General features: G+C 42.4%; 2 protein-coding genes across 2 annotated transcripts in view; both read right to left on the bottom strand.

The window, feature by feature from the left end:
• Positions 1 to 15,779, bottom strand: part of LOC125740075 (sodium/potassium-transporting ATPase subunit alpha-1-like) — a 457,178-nt gene that overhangs the window by 163,774 nt on the left and 277,625 nt on the right. The window lies entirely within an intron of this gene.
• On the bottom strand, positions 83 to 5,814 carry LOC125740139 (uncharacterized). Its single transcript, XM_049010971.1, has 8 exons — positions 5,690 to 5,814; positions 3,852 to 4,010; positions 3,530 to 3,655; positions 2,238 to 2,366; positions 1,944 to 2,059; positions 1,501 to 1,635; positions 966 to 1,077; positions 83 to 228 (listed from the first exon to the last, which is right to left on the bottom strand). Exons 1-8 carry the CDS (start codon positions 5,724 to 5,726, stop codon positions 155 to 157), a joined length of 888 nt encoding a protein of 295 aa, XP_048866928.1. The 5' UTR covers positions 5,727 to 5,814; the 3' UTR covers positions 83 to 154.

Below are 15,779 nucleotides of genomic sequence, written 5' to 3'. Positions count from 1 at the left end.
TATCCATTAATTAAGACTGTGGCTTGTTGCTGTCTGTGATGTTATGAAAAACACTTAACATAAATGCATTTGTGATCACAGAAGTACTTTAATTGGCATATAACATGATTTGACATTTTATGAAGAGACTGTTGAGGGAGAGGCTATCCGTCACTCATGCTGCAGCAGGATAGGAGCAGATGAAGGCTCTTTTGGAGCTACAGTTCGCTGTGCTCCACCATCTCTCACCTGTCCAAAAGGAAACATAAGCTGAACTTCAATGGTACACAGAAATATAGCCATTCTCACCCCTTCACAGTCGCATATTGAAAAAATCTGGGGTATAGGCTCCCGTATGTCCTCCACAACTTTCAGTTTTACTTCTCAAGGCTAAAATCCTCTACTATAAATGATTACACATTTCTGACAGTTTGTATGGGCAGTGAGTATACCGGGGAAATGAGCTTCCTATTGCCAAAAAAGAGCAGTGTTTTTCCAGGTTTCCCTATTGGTATGCTGCCCCACTCTCAGAAGCATGTAATGTTCCAGCCCTTCAGCAAATCTCACCTTCCAGGCCCTTTCAGATGTTCTTACAGGTAGCGATGGAGAAGCTATTTTATATATGTGTGTGTGTGTGTGTGTGTGTTTATGTGCTCTTAGGTCAGCAACCGTTTGATCAAACTGCTTTCATTATCTGATTGCTCTCCTGCTCTTTAAAGCAATTACAAATCTTCAAAGCTGACAAAGCTGAACTCTGGCCGACGATAACCAGCAACTTGACAGCGTATTGTACTAAATTATTTATTTTATGGCATTGATTCAACGTCTATATTTTATTTACCACAGCTGTAAAATTCTTGATACAGCTTAACTGTTCAAAGCAGGACACTTTACTGGGTCACTCAATAGTTATGACATGTTTTATTTATGTAATCTGATATTCCCTCATCGGTACCGAGTGGGTATAAAAATGATAGAAATCTCACCGATTTTGAACATCTCTAGGCACTGCTTCTGGTCCTTCTCTGCTTTGGGCTGACCTGGCATCCAGTCACTGTATGTCCAGGAAGAGCCATCTGTCCATTGTTGAGAGTCAGCCTGAAGTAAACACACACACGCAAACTCTCCATTATGGCAAGTAATGCATTAATTTCTGAAATCATTTGGTTATTCAGATAATTAATGCCATTGTGAAATGAAGGATTGTAGTTTTTAGTATGACAAAAGAATATAAGAATGATGATGATAATCCTAACAGGAAAGTACATATTTCTCAGTCATAAATGTGCAAGGAACGTTAAACGAAAAGCTAGCTATTAAAGAAATACAGCAAGTTATTTAATGGATTGTATCAGAGATCCTTGCTTTTACATTTAGTTTTAGTTATTTTTGCCAGTGTTGTATTGTGCAGCCACTAGACAGACGTTCGTGTTTAAGTGGTTGTGTGATCTTTGTTAACATGTATTATGGCACTGATAGCAATAATGCAGAAGAGGAGTTTGTTCTGGGGTGGGGGTGCACCTGAACGACTCCTCCCAGCCAGGTGAGGGTGGGACCCTTGTTGGCCTCTGTCACCATGGAGGCGAGCCGGGAATGCAGCTGGGGACTCGTCACGGAGGCCAGGTGGCCAGTCGAGGATACGGACTGGCATATGGCCTGGGAGTATGAACATTCAGCTATCATACGTCATTATGAACCAGTTTAATTATTTATTATATTCATGTAATTATGGAAATGGAAGCAGTAGAATTGAATGCTTCTGCTGTGGTCAGTCTGCTTCTATCACACAATCTCTGGCACACAGTGGAAATGGAAATATGATTTTTTTTGGTTTGGTTTGATTTTTCTTCAGCCTGACTACGTGCATGATGGTACATAAACCGCTCTTAGATATACGTGACCACATGATGCCACGAGACACTATCACCATGGATACGGAGTAGCGTTCAGGGCGAATGCTTCACCTCCGCCTCGCTGAATGTCTGGGGACTGGAGAAGAAGAGGTAACACTTGCCGCTGATGACCTCACCATTGCAGGCAGGTTCTGATGCTGCAGCCTGTGGTTGCTGCCTAGACTTGTCTGGTGAATACAGAGTCCATATTGGGGCTCAGATTAAACATGGTTCCATGTATGTATTTCAGTATGTGAGTCATAGACTCCTCCAGTGGCAGGTGTGTACATTTGCACATACACTGTTGTCATTGGTCTGTCACTTGTGCCTGATCATGCATGTTTACACTGATTTAAAGTCCCTCACCATTTAGCCAGTAGCCTCTCTGCATCTCCCCAGCCAGATCTTGTGTTTCACCGGTCATTGGGTGCACCAAGATGGCCTGTGAGATCTGGGTACCTTGCCTGAACTTGTCCAACGAGGGAGGGACATACACTGGAAAAGTCAGAGTACCCCTATTTAATGTGGGCAGCCAGTGAACTTGGAAGAGGACAGTCGGTACTGCAGTGCTGAATATTGAGAAGAGAAATTGTGTCCCTGGTCAGCCATTTAACGCCCTACAGAAGTGTTTCTCAACCCAGTCCTTGGGTAACCCCAGACAGTCCACGTTTTTGCTTCCTCTCAGTGCCCAGCGCACCTGTACCAGGTATTCGGAGTTCCTGATTGGTGGGGGTGGGGAGCAAAAAGGTGGACAGTCCGGGGTTCCCTGAGGACTGGGTTGGGAAACACTGCCTTTCCAGATATAGGAAGTCTTGGGGTGCTTGCTTAATTCTGGAAAAATGTTCCGAATTTATTGATTTCATAACCAAGGTCCATTGGCAAGCGATGTTTAACGTATCTTTTGCAGATTTTCTTTTTATCGAGTATCATAATTGTTTTGACTGACTCATTCAGGTTCTGATCTTGCCATTTTGCTGTCAGATGCAATTGTTGTTATTGTCTGCCAAAGGGACACTAAACACAAATGTCTGGTGTTTTATATTATTGCAAAGGCGTTACAAATTAAAAAGCTCCCCAATGAGACTGCCTGTCAATGAACATGTTAATTCAGAACAGCTCTTTTAGAACTATAATCTGGGTTTCAATTTATTATTACTTGAAATTAATGTGTTACTTAAAGCTACTGGTTGTTTCTAATGTAATATCCATCCATCCATCATCACGACCGCTTATTCCCCGCTGGGGTTGCGGGGGGCCTGGAGCCTATCCCAGGAACAATCGGTGCAGGAGGAAACCAACCCTGGGTTGGTGCCAATACTCGCATAACTACAGGGCCAATTTCGACATGCCAATCAGCCTACCCTGCATGCATTTGGACTGGAAGACACTGGAGCCCCAGGTGAAAATGGGGAGAGCATACAAACTCCACACAGAAAGGACCCAGAATCAAACTCAGGACCTTCTTTCTGTGATATATTTTTTGTAAAAAAAAAATTTAATCATTTTTATTATAAAAACTAGTATATTTGTAATCTTTTTACTGAATTAAGCAAATGACCCAAGACTTTCTGTGAGCACTATAACACCAATAGATTAATTTACATGAGACTGCCTTCAGAATGCCTGCCATTCTATGCAGCAGCCGCTTGGCTTCTTACCATATCCATACGTTCTCTTCATCTCTCCAGTGGGATTTATGACTAAGCCTGTATTTAGGTCCACCAGGGTGGCTTGGGAATTCTGGGTGCCTTGTCTGAATTGGTCCGTGGTGGGAGGGACATAGACTGCAGAGAGGGTGACATCATTAACGTAAACACTGAGGAATCGTGCCAGTGCACGTTCGTACACAGATGGTTTCTGAGATGGTGTTTGGATATGGAATTGATGCCCAGGTGTGCATACACATTCCCATGTCTATGCAGAGGTATTAGAAACGGGCAGACATTCAGGGAAATGCAATTCCAGCCTGTGTTTACATACAGTCCCTGATTCTCCTCTGCATCTGGCTGATGTGGTCCTGGACCAGCCCGGTCCGGAGGTCGACCAGGTGACGCCGGGAGGGCTGGGTTCCCTGTCTGCGTTCCTCCACTGGTACAGCTTTCTGAGACCGGATTGGGCCAAGCGACATGGCATGGAGGCCTGCACAAATAAGCCAACACATGGGAAAAGACACAGGAGTGAGAGGCTTACACAAAGGGGAGATCTTATGACAAACTGGACTGCTTACACATAAAATCACTCACTATATAGACAGTATAAAATACCCTGTACAATATAATACACATATGACCTATAGTTGCCCAATTATCATGGTTAAATATCTCAGTGCCATCAGAAGTGATGGGACTGAAAAATCTTAATTGGAATTTAACTTTAAGCACTAAAATGAATAAGTAATGGAAAAGGGACCCACACTAATATATATGAGATATTAGGATTTTATTTCTAGTAAAGTATTCAGCTCTGTCCTGAAAGGCCAATTAAAGTGAGCAAGGGTCTTTAAATGACAATAAGTACTGGGATGATCAGTGTCACAGATGTTCTCTGTCATCAGGAGAAACATCTGCCTTTCCTTTACTATTTTAACAGTATATCGTATTTACTGTTTAATAAAATCCTGTTTACCAAAGACCTCTCCTTTAAAGAGAGACAAGTTTCTGTGAAGCTGGGGGGAAAAAATCAATGAGAAGCGTAGATTAAGATTGAAGGAAAATGAACGATTTGGAGAGTTTCCAAAAAAGAGAAAACTGCTCATATGCTTAGAAATACTCCCAGAATGAGCTCAGCATCTAGCAGTGATTACAGCGAAATGATCAGGGCCGTTCAGAATCAGCCTAAAACAATCGGCAGGTTCTCCACGGCTCAGTAGATGGGGTGCCCAAAAATCACAGAAAGCTAAGATAGGGTCGCAAAATTGCACAGTCGGAAAAAACTGGATGACGCTGTTATAGATTATGATTTCCTCAGTGGTGGGAAGAGGCTATGGGGAACAGAGGTTTATAGACTGTCTATAAATATATAAGCTGTATATGACAGGATAAGGGTCAGGGACAGGAAAGAGACCAGCGTCTGTCCTAATCCAGGGAACATGGTGGTGGACACCTCAAGTCCCTGCCTGTGGCTGCCAGACACAGGAAAGGGAGTTTTAGTATGAACAACAGGAGAGGAAAAAAGATGTACTGTAGATGATACAGTTTATCTTGTTTGGTTACTTATGGTTAAGGTTAGGGCTGAGTAGGGGTTAAGGTCGTCAAGTTAGGATTAGAGTTTTCCACATAGAAATGAATGGAGAGTCCCCACAAAGATATAATTACAAACCTGTGTGTGTATACATATACACACACACACACACACACACACACAAAAGTGATAATTTCCCAGCAATCACAAACGGCAAATCAGTATCAGCCCGGTCTGCTAATTCACGTGCAATTTCACATACTTCCCATTTGTCAGAGGCCGAGCTGATTGCAGAGGGAAGTTGAGCTGAAGTGAAGATGACCGCAGCAAAGGATTTACTAAAAAGTTAACCGTCCTGAAAGTTCACATCCCAGGAGATGAAGTGTCACAGACTTAGTCCAGCTTTTCTTAAGAAGCACTTTATCACCAGCTAATGATCGTCCCAACCTGGCATTTAATTTATGCCACCATGTCCCTTTAGTTATGGCTACATATAAAGAGCATCAGCAAAGGCTATGCTGCATTAATAACATATCTGCCCACAATGACATATTTAAACAAAAGGAACAGTCCATTTATAAGCTTTATTATAACCATCACCTCTTAAAATGCCCCTTACAGGGGATGTAAACTCTTACCAGATATGGCCAGAAGCAACACTGCCATCTTCTCCATCCTAAAGTACAGAGAGGAAGTGCATTAATCTCCTAGCTTCTTAATTTGAGGATGAACTGATTGTTGGCTGGTTCGAAGAGTCTGTACTAATTCTTTCTCTTGGGCAGAGATATTAGTGGGCTGAACACACCTGTCTGAAGGTACAGAACTGCCGGCTGCAGGTAACTTATTAACACAACATACTGTACTGGTATTAACTGATAAACAGGTTTAAAAGTTCTGATTGGTCATTAATGATGGGGGCGGAGCCTCGTGGCATTATCAGATTTTCCCTGATGAAACGCACCTGTCTGTATCTATACTGCAATTTTGTTATATTCACTGAACAAAGTCTTTGATAAGAATATCACATTTTCCTTGTACCTCAGACTGACTTTTACGGTCTGTTAGATACATAAATGCATATTTTTTTTACTGATAGCATCAGCACTCTGCCCCTAGAATAATCATTAGCATGAGTTTGAAGTACTTGGCAATAAGTTTTGTGATTAAAATCTCCATGGGCCAAGAGTGACCTATTTCTGGTTGGACAGAAGCACAGTGAGTTCTACCGTGCTTTACAGCAAGTACCCAAGGCACAGCAGCCCACAACAGCAGTAATACAAGCAATTTCAGCCATGGTCGCTCATATTTCTCTGTAGCGGGCAGGTTAGAGTGGTTCATACTGATACTTTATCTCAGTCACATCGATGTCATTGGCAGTGTCACACAGGGGCCTTTTCCAGCCGGTCTCCAAACTCTCCTCATGTGGTTTCCCCCTTCGATCTAAAACATTTCCACCAGGTTTTAAGTAACCCAGCATTTCTTATAAGTCGAATTGAATTTAGTGATTAATTGTCATTGTTCACACACCACAGCAAAATGTGTTCGCTGCATTTAACCCATATGTGACATAGCAGGGGGCAGTTAATTCAGCACCTGGGCAGCAGTACCTTGCTCAGAGTACTTCAGGAGTGCCTTACCAGTCAGGGATTCGAACCTATAATCTTTCAATTACAAGTGTGCGTCCCTAACCATTGAGCCAGTATTGCCCACGTAAATTACAATTCACCAAACCACCTTATTGTTAAAATAAAATTTGCGAGCATCCACGGTCACGATAAAGGATTACTATACCTTTATCAAACATCTCAACTGGGATTTTTGGATAAAAAAACAGCTGCTCGTATGAAAGAAACGATTTGTCAGGCAGCCAAAAGGATTTATTTATCAAGACTTTGCACCATTTATTTATTAGATAAAATAAACACAAGACATGTACAGTAGCAGAAGTTGTGACACCGATGTATGAAAAGACAAGAAAAGATACAAACGCCCCATCCTTCGCTTGCAGCCGTTAGCCAGGAATATAAGGTGTTCATAACCTCTGTCTGCAGTGCAGTGATAAACATAGCCTTAACCATACAGCCTGGCCCACACTGGCTGTATGTCCAAGAAGAACACCGAGACCCTGAGGCAGAAGCGTATTATCCAGCTTCTAAACATTTTTTTGCTTTTTTAGCAAGTACTTTTGTCCAACACGATGTACATGTTTTGTGAAAGCTGGGTCAGGTTAAGGGCCAGGCTGAAGAGCCCTGCGGTGACAGGATTGTGTGACATCACTCAACCTTCTGGGACCTTCTGATCATAGACACAGTGTCCCACCCCCCTATATGAGTATATGTCCATTTGCAGGTGCTCAGAAATAGAGTGGGCTATTGTATAAATGTACTAGCTAGAGCTCCTGCTCTCTCCTGTCAATCATTAGCCCACGATCACAGCACGAGTCACACTTTGAGCCGAGGTGTTCATACCTGTGATAAATGGCGAAGCCCTTAATGAACCGGGGGCTGGTGTGGTGTCCAATTAACACGATTACAATCCCAGAAGATATAGGACTTACAGGACCCCATGGATTATAGAATCTTCAATAACCATCAATTCCGATTCAGAGCTGGAATAACACAGAAAACAGACAGAAAAAAAACACTGTTAAGCTCCTCGGTCTATGACTGCCTTTGGTACAGTTCTCAGTTCTCATTGATAAGTTGCCAGGGCCTGAAGAAACTCTAGTTTAAAGCTATTTTATCTTCCATGCTAAGTATTATTTATTGTTTTATAAATATTTATTTTCTTAGCTGATATTGTCATCCCAAGCAGTATGCGCCTTCCTTTTTTTTTCTCCAAAAATCTGGGGTCAGGCTCCCTGGAGTACAAATGACCCATTGGTTTGAACCAGCAGCCTTCTGATATCCAGGGTAGCATCCTTAACCAGATGCAATAAGGAGATGACTCTGATGGGACTTGAACCCACAATCCCCAGCTTCAGAGGCTGCTGCCTTATCCATTAGGCCACTGAATCTTACATGTGGTCAAATTACATTTATGCTTATAAGTGATCTAATTTACCTAGTTGTGGGTTCCGTAATTGAAAAGTAAGTGGATATTTATTATTAAAATGTATACAGCCTTGATAATGCAAGAATTATCTAGAGTTAGACTTCCCACATATCAGCCCTGCAACAGGCTGCTGAGTGAGATCAATACCCCACTATATACTGTTTCCAATCAGGCTTTTTTAATGAAACTTTAATTGAGTCATCAGTTTGCTACTGATTTATCACAAAGTCACACACAAGCAGCAGTGGTTAGGACCATGTTAAAGTAATGATTAAACAAACAGCCCCGAAACGCACCAGGCAAAGAATCACCCTACAAACCGACACATACCCACAAAAAAAAAAAAAAAAACGGATAAACAGGGGAATTTTACAGGACAAACACGTCTATTGCAAAGGAAGATATTTTCACCACTATAATTTAGGAAGCAGATCCCAGAGTTAGGCTGCATGTGGACAGAAGCCGATTGTGTAAAAATAAAAAGGAAAAGAAATTGTTAGTAGAAAAAGCTGATTGCTCCTGTTTCTGTCCAAAATACCAATTTCGAGTGATTTATTACAATGTCAGTCTTTTATGCCGTTTATTTATTTTCTACCCATGTATCGTAGGCAAAGATGCTTTTCCATACAAAGATAAGTAGACGAGTAAAAGGAATAGAAAAATATGTTTTGAATGAATCTTGCGCAAAGCAATGACGTGACAGAATGTATATTTTCTTGATAATTTTCAGTTTGCTGAAACATTGGTACGAATGATCTTAGACAACTTTATGGATGCTGGAAATTACTTGTAAACAGTGTGTCTGAGCGCAACAGGTGCAGGTATAATAGGGACTCAATATAGTACCACCAACAACATATACTATACAACAAGCCACGTAAATCAAAGATAAACACTTCATATGCAGGAAATACACTTTACGATGTTACTTATGAATTTGTCAGGCACCCCCCCCACACACACACACACAAAAGCTGCTTACTTTTTAATGCACATTGTTAAAGGAAAGTGATTAGTTATCATTGTTGACACGCCACAGCACACCGTGCGCGACAACTAAATGTGTTCTCTGCATTTCACCCATATGTGGCATTGTGACATAGCAGGGGGCAGCTAACTCAGCACCCAGGAAGCAGTGCTTGGGGGCTGTAGCTTGCTCAGGGTACCTCAATGGTACTTCGCTGGTCGGGAATTCGACCATCAATCTTCTGATTTGAGTGTGTGTCCTTAACCATCACATTCTGCACTCGATCTATATGTATTTGACTATACCGTGGTTTTCCTTATCCCCATTCCAAATATTTACTACCTTTTCATTCTTTATTCATTCTGAACTTCCACTGTATTGTCCTGCACTGTCTTGTCTGGTATGACACTACTGTTTATCCTGCGTGGTCTTGTTTTGAATGTTTTGCACTACTGTCTTGTCTTGTATTACACCATCTTGTCTTTTATTGCACAACTGTTTGTCCTGCATATCTTATCCTGAATTGCTGTTCGTCTTGCACTGTCTTGAATAGTACTAGTGCTTATACTACTACTGTTTTGTCTTAACTGTCTTGTTCTTTATTGCAATGCTGTTTGTCCTATTGTCCCCCAATGCACCGGTCCTCTGTTCTGCAACTGTCGCACGAGAATTTCATAAGAAACACTCTGACAATAATGACATGTGACAATAAAACTTGAAACTATTGTTTACAAACCTGAAAGTTGCTCTAATGCTCTGCAGATTAAATATCTGGCTCTGGGGCATTATAATCGGGCTTCCTGGGGCTTAAAGTGGCAATCTTCAGATTATAAGTACCAATCCTCAACCAGCATGCTACCAATATAAGGATGCTAAAGTATGTTAAAGTGTAGCAAAACTGCAACTTTCTGTTTATTTAAGGAAAGATTTTGGCTCTAAAGTGCTGTGATGTGAATCCTAAGTAGGACACAAATTACATATTTTTGAGGGAGGTTATCTAATTTTAATAAGTACCAATTCCCTGTAGAAAAAGGTGAAAATCATGTCAGACTGCTCGAGATATGAACCTGTAGTATGAGTTACTGTCACTTGCTATAAAAGGCGCTGTAATGTTACATATAAATTTACAGATTTTCAAAGTTCCTGTGATCTGTTGCAGTGATTAATTGCTTGGCTTTAGGCCCAGTTTTTGAAAGCACCGCTGATCAATGAGAACAAAGCTGTTTTTCTTCAGAAAGGAAAGGATAAGCATTTTAAGGCCTACAGCTGCACGGCCCAGCAGAGTCTGACTCGGTCACTGCGTGATATTCTCTTAATGCACACTTTGATGTCTTGTCAGTGTTGCACATCCTTGCCCTGTCAGTAAGTTGCAGGAATTGTGACTCCTGGAACGTTTGTGATGCAGGATATTCTTGGTTGAGAGCAGCTGCGAGAGAAACGTACATGTGCATGAGAGTCCTGTCTTGGCCCCTGCGTTTCCATGTCTGTTGCAAGCTATCTCCTATAGAGGGTAGCCTTGGTCTGCGAATGCTTTGGTCCATGTTACCGGCATTATGGCAGCCATTATGAAATGGTAGCTGTCTGACCTTTGACTTCTCGGACGGTGATTACTGTAGTGTCTCCCTTTGGTGGGAAAAAGTAAGACATCAAATTCTGACTCTCCCTTTCTACAGGGTGCATGGTCACCAATTAGCATTTGCATTTTGTTTGTAATTACAATGCCTAATTAGATTAAGGTCATGTGTAATGAGAGGAAAACTGAGCTTTCTCATCTTGTGAAGTCGCAGTTTGATGTGCCCACGCAGATCCTAACTAGAATTAAGACTCAACCTACTGGGTAAAGGGCCTTATTGATTTTCCCAGAGTCTCTTTGCATTGTAGGAATCTGCATTAGTTAGTCTAAAGCTCACATTTTTTTTTATCAGTGTCTGACAGCAAATGACTGAATGAACAAATAAAGTAATGCAGTAGGAGTTAGTGGATTTAAAATGCTTTTAATGATTTGACCATTAGATTTGGTTTGCAAACCATACTCTGACCATATTGCACTGTTTACTTTACTTTCTGCTGGCTAGCTGGCCATGTGGGGCATTAATATACTTTTAATAATCGATGTCCATTTGACTAAATGGGTCAGTTAGGCACACAAAGAACCCTGATGTAAATGTCCAGCCTTCTTCCATCTGTGTGTGTAGACAGAGGTACTGCGATGAAGGTATTGACTAAAACGGGATATTCGCAAGGCGTAAACAAGCCGTGTGGTAACCAGTGGAGTGTAATCAGAAGCATAGCCACTGGATAATCAGAGTTGGGAAGCCGGCATGGTGTGCGCCCCTTCTGTGGAAGAATTGTGTTTCACGTGCTTGAAATACACTTGTGATAAATGAGAGTCTAGCTGAAAATATAAATGTCTACTGCTGGAGGGGTTGTTCCTTGGCAGAGGGGTGTGATGTGTTTTTAATGCACAGCGTTTAGGACGTGTAATGTGTTTTTAAAGCGAGCTTAGAGGCAGGACATGCGGAGATAAATCAGGGCTGGGATAAAGTGTGCCGGTCACTCAGGCTTCCTAAGAGCAGGCTCCTCGAAGCTCCTGAGGCACTGGGACTGAACAGCGTCCCCGTGGCATGGAAAACGATTTCAGAGCCCGGGACATGGAGCAGATGCCCACTTGGCGGTCAGGAAGTCCAGCATCGCAGAGAGGCTGTCCTTCAGCCAGTGAGTCCCGCAGAACTGACGTTTGTTCTGATATGTCTTACAAATACGAGGTCAGGTAGCTCCAAAATGCAGGGTTAAATGTGAAATTTTGAGGTTTGTTGGTTTGCTACCAGGTTTTAAAAGCAGCACCATGTCGCGTTGATACGCTGAAAAAACTATAACATCCATTAATTCAATTTATAATTTGTTTCCTAATAAATCCTATATAATTTTTTTTTAATGACCAGAAAAATAAAGGAACCGTTAATTGATGCACGACTGAATGACTGATGAAGGGAATTATTTGACTATAATTGAAAGGAACAATTCATTACCAAGTCAGAATTTCTTGTGTAAAACGTGAGCGGTTCCTTCATTTGTATGTGCAGAAGCATGCTGTGGAACTCGTCAAGAATATTGCGATGCGTCAAATCACATTTATGGCTCAATTGACAGCTGGCTCAAACCCTATTAATTTGGAGTATAGGGTAAAAACCAGTGTACCCAGTGGATCTTGGAAACCACACATGGAATCTGCTGCTGAATAATAATGACGATGCCTCAAACTCTGTCTCTCGTGAGGGACGTGAGAATAAGCAGAGATTTTTACGCTTAGCTATGAGCAAGGTCGCGCTAGTGTTAGCAAGCGATACAGGGGCTCTGTGGCCACACTGCTGTTGGAGGTTTTAATGAAATTTATTATTATTATTTTTAAAATTTTATTTTAATTTAGAATATTCACAGGTTAAATTCAGGTCTTTCTTGGGCTGACTTATAGGAAAGAACTTACAGCAATTTTTCAGTTTTTAAAGACAAAGAGAATTCCACGCATCCATCCATCCATCCACCCATCCACCCATCCATCAATCTTCTGTACCTGCTTATGCTATGTCGGGTCGCAGGTGCCCGTAACCTATCCCGGAACCCAGGATGGAGTACCAACTAGTCACGGAGAAAGAGAATTTGTATTTTTTTCCTTTTAGCATATAAAAGGAAGTACAAATCACCTTAACTACAGTGTGTGCATGTCAGCGTGTGACTGCAGGCACTTACTCCCAGCACATGCCCCGACCGGCTCCGTGGGCAGGGAAAATTCGATGGTTAGATGGCAGAAACGGGGCCCCTTTCTAAAAACGTGGCAAAGCAGGGGACAGACTGTGAATAGGGACACACTGTGCGCTGGCAGGGAGACTGATGAGGTTACCGGTGACATGCCGAATAACAAACCATGTCTCCATGCCATCAGGTTCAGGACACAGCATCCAATGGAAAAGACCCCAATTACCAGACCAGCATGGAGAGAGGGGGCGACTCGCCGTGCCAGGAAATGGTTCTGTGAACATCACATATAGAGTAATGGTGGGGTACAAGGCGCATACTGGCTTAGAGGCGACAGGCCTGTCCTGTGCAAATCAGACCTTAGAACGAACAAAGAATATTAGTAATAAAAATCAGGCAGGTGGATCAGCTGCCCTGACTGAGGACCCAGAGGGACAGAGTAGGCTCATGGCACCGGTCGTAACATCAAGCCGTGGTTCTTTATCAAGCAGAAACTAAATGAAATAAAAGCGAAACGCTTCTATGGGAAACTGCAATAAATAACGTCTGAAAAAGAGGAGCGCACAGGCACGGTCCGGCCCTCAGTTACGTGACCTATTCTCACCCCCCTACCCAGGATTTTAAAAGCAAATAAAAGCCACAGAAGCACATTAGGCAGAGCTGGAGGCGAAGCTGATAAAAATGATAATTAAGCAATCAGCGGAGGGTTATTTAGAGCAGATTAATTTGCCGCCAGGCTTTTCATCATCTGGAAGCTCCGCAGGTCGCTAACGAGCCGCTGGAACAAAGCGGCGACACGGAGCCGCTGTCACAGAGCCGGAAGCCTCCGTGGGCCCCGCTAAGGGGCCGCCGGGGAGACAGCTGGCCCAGTTCTGCCCGCGCGGAAGAGATCGTGGATTTGAGGTGACTGGCTCACTCCTGTCACTCTGTCAGGTAGGTAGGTGCAGGTGGTGAGAGAGACAGAGCCCAGCGCTGAAATGGATGTCATGGGAACAGTTCATCTGCTTCTTTTATTATTATTATTGTTGTTATTGTTGTTGTTGTTAGTGACAACAATCACAATCACAAGTACTGGGCATGTTCTTTAGGAGATCATTATCTCTTATCTTGCGAGATGATTAACCAAATTGCTCAGGATACATTGCAGACATCTCATAGATAGTGTTAATTAATGATGACGGTAATGATGATGATTGTTATTAACAACAGTACTGCTACAGCAACAACAATGATGATGACAACAATAATAATACTAACATTTCTGGGGACAAGTATGGCGAGATACAGCTACTTACTTATCCTTTGAGTTTTAAAGGGCCAAACACCCATTTTAATGTTCTGTTAGTCTAGTAACATCATCAGTGCTAAAGAATCTTCGCTGCTATGAAAAGGTAAAGAGGTTGTCGAAACAGAGGTGATATTCTCATAGGAGCTGCATGGAATAGAAAGACACTGTCTTAGATACACATGCCAGGAGGGGGAATACGAAAGTGGCCAAATATTAGAAATTTAAAGTCCTACTTGGAGTAGGTTTGCCTCTCTGTGTGCATGTAAAACAGTATAAAATGTCCCGAGTGTCAGTGGGATTCTCCTGTTTTATGAACCGCTGCCCTCCTTCAGCACCCGGCCTGTAATTCTGCATGTTCGTTTGGTTGTTGTTTATTTTGAGTGAGACCCAGCCGTCAGTCAGTATGTCTACATGCACAGTCAGGCTACGGATATAGCTGGGTGGCATTCTCCTTTAAGGATGTTTTATGAATGGCTGGCCTCTTATCACTTCAGCACCCGGCCTGTAATTCTGCGTGTTTGTTTGGTTGTCGTTTGTTTTGGGTGAGTCTCGGCCATCAGTGGGATTCTACTTTAAGGACGTTTTATGAATCGCTGGAGTCCTTCTGCTTCAGCACCAAGTCTGTGATTCTCCATGTTTGTTTGGTTGTTAGTTTGTTTTGGGTGAGCTCCGTCATATCACCTTGGCACGAGCCTGTTCTGCTGCTGCGCTGACAGTCTGGGCGCTCCACTCACGCTGTCGCATGCTGAGCTTCGCATTTCACGTTTCTTGTCAGTGAACTAGAGCGGCACCGGCGGCTGTCACGGTGCCGCAGTCCTTGCTGCTTTCACACTGAGCCCAGTTTTCACAGAAATGCACGTTATTAAACGTGCCTCTTAACCTGGATTCCTTCTGAAGCAAGCTTTGTTTATTTGGATCACCGGCGATACACACATGCTCTCATCAGTCCATTAATTCACGTTTCAACTGTTTATCCAGTACAGGGGTGAGGGGGGTTGCAGCCTGTCCCTAAGCATAGGACTCAAGACTCTGGTACATCATGGAGGAGATGTCAGTCTATTGCTGGGCACAGGTTCACACACACACTAGGGACAATTTAGGGATGCTAGGTGATGTAATTGTATGTCTTTAGACCGCGGGAGGAAACTGACAGGACATGGCGTAGAAAATACAAAGACCACACAAAGAGCAGCTGAAATATATATATATAACGCAAAATACGTTAACCCTTAGAACCCAACAAAAGCAAAATGAGTTGATTTTCGCACCCATTCATCTCAGGCTCATAACTTTGGATACGTACAACACACAGAAAAGAACCGCATATCTTTGGAATCGAGAGAACTTCCCCGATCCAAGTTGTTAGATTGTGTACTAAAGTATTCTAGAGTAATCCTCTGCACAATGAGGCATATACATATTTTAAACATTTTCCACTAAAGTGCTCCCAGGAAAACAAAGTGCATATTTGCTTCTGCAATGATCCATGCACTACCAACTATTGTCAGAGTGGACACTTTTAACAAAAGGAACGTATGTTACTCCTGATAGTATTTGTTTTGAGCTTGTATTAGGATTTGGTCTGCATTGTTGTTTGTTTTCTGTGTTTGTTTCAATATTTCTTCATTTCAGTGGATCATCATCTAAACAATGCTTCTCTATTTCA

The sequence above is a fragment of the Brienomyrus brachyistius genome, chromosome 1 (genome assembly GCF_023856365.1).
Source record: "Brienomyrus brachyistius isolate T26 chromosome 1, BBRACH_0.4, whole genome shotgun sequence".
Taxonomy (NCBI): Eukaryota; Metazoa; Chordata; class Actinopteri; order Osteoglossiformes; family Mormyridae; genus Brienomyrus; species Brienomyrus brachyistius.
The sequence above is the reverse complement of the archived record's forward strand: the minus strand, read 5'-3'. Positions and strand labels throughout refer to the sequence as shown.

Bases quoted from the DNA above. Each gene is read 5' to 3' on its own strand.
- LOC125740139 (XM_049010971.1), bottom strand. From the start codon at position 5,726: ATGGAGAAGATGGCAGTGTTGCTTCTGGCCATATCTG. The intron at 2,060-2,237 runs GTGAGGGACTTT...TGTATTCACCAG, and splicing joins GAGAGGCTACTGGCTAAATG to ACAAGTCTAGGCAGCAACCA. The intron at 1,078-1,500 runs GTGCACCCCCAC...TGTTTACTTCAG, and splicing joins GGCTGGGAGGAGTCGTTCAG to GCTGACTCTCAACAATGGAC.